General features: G+C 42.9%; 1 protein-coding gene across 3 annotated transcripts in view; it reads right to left on the bottom strand.

Moving 5' to 3' along the window:
• The window catches only part of LOC143291148 (putative serine incorporator), a 31,648-nt gene that overhangs the window by 12,181 nt on the left and 10,464 nt on the right, over positions 1 to 9,003 (bottom strand). For 2 of the 3 annotated variants that reach the window (XM_076600826.1, XM_076600825.1), the window contains exons 8-10: positions 8,831 to 8,917; positions 5,889 to 6,042; positions 4,365 to 4,438 (exon numbers count right to left, since the gene is read on the bottom strand). In XM_076600826.1, coding sequence (XP_076456941.1) covers positions 4,365 to 4,438; positions 5,889 to 6,042; positions 8,831 to 8,917 — 315 coding nt within the window. Of the gene's footprint in view, positions 1 to 1,093; positions 2,214 to 4,364; positions 4,439 to 5,888; positions 6,043 to 8,830; positions 8,918 to 9,003 lie in introns of those variants that run through there. The other variant, XM_076600828.1, reaches the window with a different exon arrangement.

Raw genomic sequence — 9,003 nt, forward strand, 5'->3', positions numbered from 1 at the left:
AAGCATCATCCCCACACTGCTCATCCTGAATCCCCCCTCTCCCACCACACGCACAGCCAGTCTCCTTCTGCTCCAAGTCCCCCCATCAGCAGTCCACAAAGAGCCGTGACTGGCGGCCTTAGGCCACACACTGGAAGAGACCCTGCACCGCTGCTAGGTCACAACAGTGGTGCTGAGCTGTGCCAATTCTGAATGAATGTAACAGTAACACTGAACACCACAAACTGAACCCCTAACTGACAATAGTCACCGTGTCACTGAGCCAAACTGAGTGAGCGCCACTGTTAAACAGTTGTCGCCATGACAGCATGACATGAAAGGCCACAAGAATTTGGGACACTATTTCAATATCTGATGAGGACGGGGACGATAGAATGCTGTTACTGAGATCTGTTTATCCACATCAGAACTCGATGCACTCTACACTCTAACGTCAAGCAAGCCTCAGAGATACAGACACCTGCAGTGTTGGTCAGGAAATTTGAGCAAAACTGCATCTGTGAAATGGGTGACAATCAACAGTATGGTCCCTGTCCTCTCATCTTGACCCCACAGCATATTCCACTCTGGGCAGGAACCAGCCATCCACCCAAAATCCAGCTAACCTTTTCTCAGATTCACTCTTCTACCCGTTTCAAAGCTGGAGACAATGGCCAACCATTCACCCAGCCTTCTTGTCTATCAGCTGTGTTATCTTAAAGGAATTTTTTCTTTCCTAAAATTACACTTTACCGTGACCTGCCAGTGCAAACTCTGGAATGGGTCTGTCTCCTGTCCTGTACAAAATACTAGTGGCCTTCATTTTACAGTCCCACTACTTACGGCAGCCAGGCAAACAAGACTGAAGCAGGTCTATGATGTTTGAGTTAATACCTTCTGATTTCACTTCTGAATGATCTTCCATCAAATGCTAAGATACTACCCCCCCAAACCCCCTTCTCTCTCTTGCAGGCATGTCATTAACTGAGTACATACCAAAACAATGTACAGTGGAGACCCAAAGAAGTTAACAAAAACAAATGTCAGAAAAACAAATGTCAGACTATAAATACAGCATTTAACACAGAGAACACCAATATTCGTGAACAAAATATATTTCACTTTCCCCTTCACCTCGAGAGAGGCACAGAAGACAGTGGGAGAGAGAGAGACAGAGCAAGCAACAAACATGGCTGAGACGACACAAAACTTTCTAACATTATCGGTTGTTTTGGTTTTTTTAACTTTTATCACTCACAAAACACTGAAAGAACTAATTTTGTTTCACAAAAAGTTCAGAATCACTTAGGAACTTGCAGTTTTCTTCTTGGAGGCATGGTAAAATGATGCTGAATTTCCAACAAACAGTGGTGTAAGCAGCCAATGTAATGACTTTTAAATGAGGACCACTCATAACCAGAGGTGCTTTCGTGGAAAAGCACTTCTATTTTCTGACAACGAAAAACTGCACTGAATGTTAATCACACCACTTAGCAGTCAATTTTTTTATCAAAAAATTATTTTTCATATGCAATTTTCAAGCTGTTCATGAAGCAACTTGTGCCCGAAACAGCTGTTCATGTCTTCAATGAAGAGGCCTGAGGCAGACCATATGCAACCTGTATGATTCAAATGATCAGTCAATTTTTTTTTAAATATTTTTTTATGGAAATATACCTGGTTTCGTGAGCCATCAACTTTTTGTGAAGTCAGTACTTCCTCTTAACACTTGAACCACTCAACAAAACTGAACACTCCGCCCTGTGTTTGTGTGCGTGTCAACGGACCACTTCATGGTGCATGTCAAAACCGCTGACAGCGACAAGTGCCAATGTTAACAAGAGGGACACAAACACCAATCAATACTCAAACTCAAGCAACATCCGTAACCACCTGTCCCCAGTGGACTACCCAACCATCACCAGCTTTCTTCCCAGTCACTTCCCTCACATATCAATCACATATTATGCATCATGAATTCAGTCAGTTAAGATGAAAACAAAACAACAACAACAAAAAGAGGTGCACTTTCTCCTCCTGAACATGAGTTCATTCTGGCCAGCTATTTTCCAGGTTTACAAGCTGTCACGACGACAGGCTGAAAAGCATGCAAGCTGATAAGGCAAAAAGAGAAAAACTAGGGTTACTCCTGGCAAGCTACATCCTTCATATTAGACCAGCCCCTGTGTTAAGTGTGTGATGGTTACAGAAAGCTGTGTACTCACTTGTGGCACCTTGAGGGGGACACAAAACAATTCATCGATTCATGCAGTTTAGTCTCAACTGCTACAGCAACAAACTTTGCTTTCTTTATTTATAACATTGGCTTTGTTTGTAGCCATAATCTTGTCAGGTATTTGCTTTGACATTCGAGGTTAAGAAAAGAAGGAATCTGAACTCGCCAACACAATTCAAGATGCATGCCCACACTCTCACAAACACATGACAACCTCTACCAATCAGAAACAAAGGAATCACACACACACACATATATAAACCTTCACACACATACACATTCACCCACACCTGAACACACACACACACACACCTACACACACACACCTACACACACACCCACCCTACACACACTAAAACACACCCCTAGACACACACACACCTTCACACTCACACACAAAGGTAAAAACAAATCAGGGAAAGAGTCAGGCTCATGCTAGATCTTCAGCATCCAAATAACAGAAGCAAACAGAACAGAAAAAAACAACTGCAAAGCAACATCACAACCACAAATCACAAACTAACACAAAACTAAATAGCACTTACTGTTTCATGTTTTAAAATAATGGAATATTGCTTAAGAAACTGTAACTGGGCTCTAAAATAGTCTTCCTGTATCAGTATGAGTATACATATAAATGCAAACTGTCAAAAGGAGGACTGACAGTTAAACCATAAATAAATAAAAAGCTCAGAATCAGATGATACATAATTTACAAAACAAAACACACACACACACACAAAATAACCAACAAAATTCAGGGTTCATACGCAATACTCTACTAAATGAAAGATTTCAATGAAAGTTTTCAAAAATTCCAGCGTGCAATATGCAGACAAATATTATGCAGAAATATATACTGCAAACTCCCTTTGAAATGCCCAAAATATAGCAAGAGACTTCAGTACAGAAATGCATCCTTTACACATCTGAACTAGAATATAGCAAGAAACTTCAGTACAGTAATGCATCCTTTACACATCTGAACTAGAATATAGCAAGAGACTTCAGAAATGCATCCTTTACGAATATAGCAAGAAACTTCAGTACAGTAATGCATCCTTTACACATCTGAACTAGAATATAGCAAGAGACTTCAGAAATGCATCCTTTACACATGATGAAACTAAGGGAATGGGTTCACGCAATGGGTAAAGCACCCAATGAATGCCAACCCCTGACTTCAGTGTGAAGTTCGTGCAAAGACTGGGGAGGGGGTGGGGGGGTGGGGGGCTGGGGGGGGGGGGCACTAACAAGGCAGTTTACAGCATTACAAAAAAAACAAAACAAAAATCATAGAAGATTCAAGGAGCACATGAACCCTGAACAATTACTTCAACACACAAGTAATATATATGCATTCATACACACATGTATCATGCACACACACACACTTCGTGAAGTAAAATCACTTCTCACTATCAACAGCAACATCTTCCAAAAATCAAAACATGAAAATATCAAGGATTAGATATTTCTTATAGGGAAAAAAAATTAAACATAAGACGAAGAAATAAGCACACACAAGACGTATACACCTTCAAAAGCCAAATAACACACACATAAAAACAAAAACAAAACGGCCACAAAAAAGATGACACTGTAAAAACAATAATTTTTCTACAAACGTTGAAATAGCAACAAACTGATAGTCACCACTTCTTTCTTTCGCAATTCCTTTTTTTTTTTTTACTTTTTTGTTTTAATACTTTTAATTTCACCTTTTCTTCCCCAACCCCACCACCACACCCACCTGCCCCATGAACTCGTAAGTCACACAATTAACTTTCACATTAACTGACACATTGATTTTCTGACTCTCACAACAAGAATTTCATACTTGAAAGTTGATAAAAAAAAAAAAAAATTTAATAAATAAAAATCCATCCACAACTGGATGGAAGTGGTTTGGTGGTGAATGTGAACATAAGTAGACAATGCAGGTAGACAAAAATCAACTGAAAACATGTGTGATGAAAGCGTGAGAGAAAAAGTTTGTGTGTGTGTGTGTGTGTGTGTGTGTGTCTATGTCTATGTGTGTGCATTTGCGTGTGCACATACAGACATTCATGCCACAGGCAAAGGAAAACGATGGGAGAAGTACTCCAACAAAAAAGTAACCACCACCAGCATGGCCCTTGGAACTTACCAGTGTCGGTCTGCAGTATGGTTTTCTCCGACATGGTCAGCTTTCCCACCTGGCTGTTGGTGGACGTGCGAATGCTGTAACACACGCGCACACACACACACACACTCTTGGTACCATCACACGATCTAGAGATAAGGTGTCTGCCTAGGAAACTAGAGAATCTAAGTGCACTGGTTCCAATCACACTGACAGTTGCCAGAATTTTCTCCCCCTCCACTTGACCTGAGTGGTGGTCTGGATGCTAGTCATTCGGATGAGACGATAAACCAAAGTCCGGTGTGCAGCATGCATTCAGCACATGTAAAAGAACCCACAGCAACAAAAGGGTTGTCCCTGGCAAAATTCTGTAGAAAAATCCACTTCGATGAGAAAACAAGTTGCACACAGAAAAAAATACCCCCCAAAATGGGTGGCACTGTCAGTGTAGCGATGCGCTCTCCCCGGGAAGAGCAGCCTGAATTTCACACAAAGAAATCTTCTCTGACAAAAGAGTGCAACAAAACTGAAACATTTAATAATCAACTCACATATGTCCACTTTCAAGGGGCATGGGTGATTTCAGAAAACATCATCATGATATGTGCATCAAATGTAAAATCTTCTATGCATCTGACAGTTTCCTTGGAAACATTGTGAGTTTTGATAGATTTGCTGAGTCTTGATAGTACCTGTTTGCCTACAGAAAACATGATAGTAAATGAGAATACAAACTCAATACACAAATACTTATCAGATAAACAAGAATACTAATTTCAGACATAAATACTTAACTGGTAACAATCTTTTTCAAACATCAAAAAAATGGAGGCACTCCAAGATATTGGTCTGAAGCAAAAATTGTTTCTTGCAGATTCTGTCCATTATTGTTTGTTAGCTTTTGGTCTGAGATTTTGGGGACTCAGAATGAGTGATGGGTAAGTAATGCCACTGAAATGGAGCAGATGATGGGGCAACACCTTCAGTTTCTCAAAGAGGCATCACTGCTGACTGATAAATTCAATTACGCTACACAACATCTGCCAGGCACATGCCTGACCAGCAGCAGAACCCAATGTGCCAGTCAGGCATTAAGTGCATGCATACATATTTGTGTACCAATCATGGTGCATCTCTTCTACAGAATTTTTCCCGACGTCAACACTTTCGCTACCAACGGGGTCCTTTTTCAGTGCGCAAATACTTGCTGCACATGGGACCTCAGTGTATCACCTGATGTGAATGACAAGACGCTTTAACTGATTTTCCAGTCAAACTTGGGAGCAAGAGTGAAATAGGGATTCAAACGCAAACCCTGACGGACACTGTACTGACAGACAAGCGTCAACCGTTCTGCCACCTTCCTACTGGGGCAACAACAACAACAAAAAATTTGTTTATATATATACAGACACATATGTCTATCCATCTATCTATCTATCTATCTCTCTCTCTCTATATATATATATAGATATAGATGGATAGATGCATATCTATCTCTCTCTCTCTATATATATATATATATATATATAAAAGAAACACCTGTACCTGGAATAGAGGATGGCCAGCAGCCAGATGATGAGGGCGATGATGCTCTGGGCATCGAAGCGAGTGGTGGCGAAGTCGCCATCAGCCTTGGTGGAGGTGGTGTGGTTGTGGCTGGGGTCGAAGATCTGGGACAGCGTGGGGTTGCACGTTCGGTCTGCACACACACAGCGACAGACACCACCATATTCACTACCCAGCACACACAGCAACAAACATCCCTACCCAGCAAACACAGCGACAAACATCACCACCTTCACCACCCAGCACACACAGCAACAAACATCGCTAACCAGCACACACAGCAACAAACATCACCACCTTCACCTAGCACACACAGCAACAAACATCATCACCTTCACCACCCAGCAAGCACAGCGACAAACATCACCACCTTCACCACCCAGCACACACAGCAACAAACATCACCACCTTCACCTAGCACACACAGCAACAAACATCACCACCTTCACCACCCAGCACACACAGCGACAAACATCACAACCTTCACCACCCAGCACACACAGCAACAAACATCACCACCTTCACCTAGCACACACAGCAACAAACATCACCACCTTCACCCAGCACACACAGCAACAAACATCACCACCTTCACCACCCAGCACACACAGCAACAAACATCACCACCTTCACCACCCAGCACACACAGCGACAAACATCACCACCTTCACCACCCAGCACACACAGCAACAAACATCACCACCTTCACCACCCAGCACACACACAGCGACAAACATCATCACCTTCACCACCCAGCACACACACAGCGACAAACATCATCACCTTCACCACCCAGCACACACACAGCGACAAACATCATCACCTTCACCACCCAGCACACACACAGCGACAAACATCACCACCTTCACCACCCAGCACACACAGCGACAAACATCACCACCTTCACCACCCAGCACACACACAGCGACAAACATCACCACCTTCACCACCCAGCACACACAGCGACAAACATCACCACCTTCACCACCCAGCACACACACAGCGACAAACATCACCACCTTCACCACCCAGCACACACAGCGACAAACATCACCACCTTCACCACCCAGCACACACACAGCGACAAACATCACCACCTTCACCACCCAGCACACACAGCGACAAACATCATCACCTTCACCACCCAGCACACACAGCAACAAACATCACCACCTTCACCACCCAGCACACACAGCAACAAACATCATCACCTTCACCACCCAGCACACACACAGCAACAAACATCATCACCTTCACCACCCAGCACACACAGCGACAAACATCATCACCTTCACCACCCAGCACACACAGCAACAAACATCACCACCTTCACCTAGCACACACAGCAACAAACATCATCACCTTCACCACCCAACACACACAGCGACAAACATCATCACCTTCACCACCCAACACACACACAGCGACAAATATCACCACCTTCACCACCCAGCACGCACAGCAACAAACATCCCTACCCAGCACACACAGCAACAAGCATCACCACCTTCACCACCCAGCACACACAGCGACAAACATCACCACCTTCACCACCCAGCACACACAGCAACAAACATCACCACCTTCACCACCCAGCACACACAGCGACAAACATCACCACCTTCACCACCCAGCACACACAGCAACAAACATCACCACCTTCACCACCCAGCACACACAGCGACAAACATCACCACCTTCACCAACACCCCCCCACCCCTCCACCCTGCCCTCCCCTCCTTTTTTCTCCCCCACTTGAACCTGTACACAAACTCAAAACACACTACACAGAAACTTCACACATGCACATGCATGCTCACATATATGCACATTGTTCATTCACACACACACACACACAGTCTATGAAACAGTTTAACAGTCAAAGAGTTTGAAGTCTGATTACAGAAACAAATTTCTCATGAAAACCAGCCACTGCGCCAAAACGGTTAGCGATCTGCTTCAAAGCAAATCTTAAAACTTATCTCTTTAAAAAATACCCCAGGCTCAAGGCAATGTGAGTGTGTGTGATGTGTGAGTAGAGAGAATGGGAGTGGGTAGATGGATGGTGGTGATATGGTTCAAAAGGGAGAATGACTGACAATTTTTACCCCTTCTACCTTTTCTATCCAAAACTTTATTTTACAATATTTACAAAATTCTATGGCATGCAAATTACAATTATGCTCCTTTTTACAAATATATGTATTTCAAGTGAACATTGCTATTATCTCAGCCGTTTAATCATGTGTGTGTATGTGTGTGTGTGTGTGTGTGTGTGTGTGTGTGTGTGCTGGAGTGCAACAGAGTATGTTACTTTGTGGGTTTTGTGCATTGTGTTTTTATAATATTAATGATTCTGTTTTATTTCTTGTTTCACTTTAGGTACTGGATTGAAAAGCGCTTAGAGCATGCTCATGTTTGAATTATAGCTCTATCTAAAAATATAATATCATTATTATTTATTAAAGGCTTGGAAGACACGTTCACTCGTATGTGTACAAGTGGGCTTTTACGTGTATGACAATTTTTACCCTGCCATGAAGGCAGCCATACTCTGCTTTTGAAGGTGTGCATGCTGGGTATATTCTTGTTTCCATAACCCATCGAACGCCGACATGGATTACAGGATCTTTAACGTGTGTATTTGATCTGCATGCGTATACACATGATGAGCAATCAAATTTTTGAGAAAAATGAAGACAGGAACAGACATAGAAATCAGGGGAAAAACAAGCAAACAAAAAAACCACCACCAAAAAACCCAACAGCAGAACAAAGTCTTAAAACTGACAACAAAAAACCCAGAAAGCCAGAGCAAGGAATAGCACTAAGCGAGGCAGGACCATAACTGAACACATGAAGGTGAGGCAGGGGCAGCAGTGAACAGAGACAGGACAGAAAATGGAAGCAGGCCCACTTACCAGGGTTGTTGGACATGGCCGACCAGGTCAGGTACATGACATAGGCGCTGATGATACTGGCCTGCAACAGTCCTGAGCGAGGCTGAGCTGTAACACAGACACACATCATGACTGACAGCTGGTTCCATGATAAAGCTACAGCACACACATCATAATCAGTGACTGGTTCCACA

The sequence above is a fragment of the Babylonia areolata genome, chromosome 16 (genome assembly GCF_041734735.1).
Source record: "Babylonia areolata isolate BAREFJ2019XMU chromosome 16, ASM4173473v1, whole genome shotgun sequence".
Lineage (NCBI taxonomy): Eukaryota > Metazoa > Mollusca > Gastropoda > Neogastropoda > Buccinidae > Babylonia > Babylonia areolata.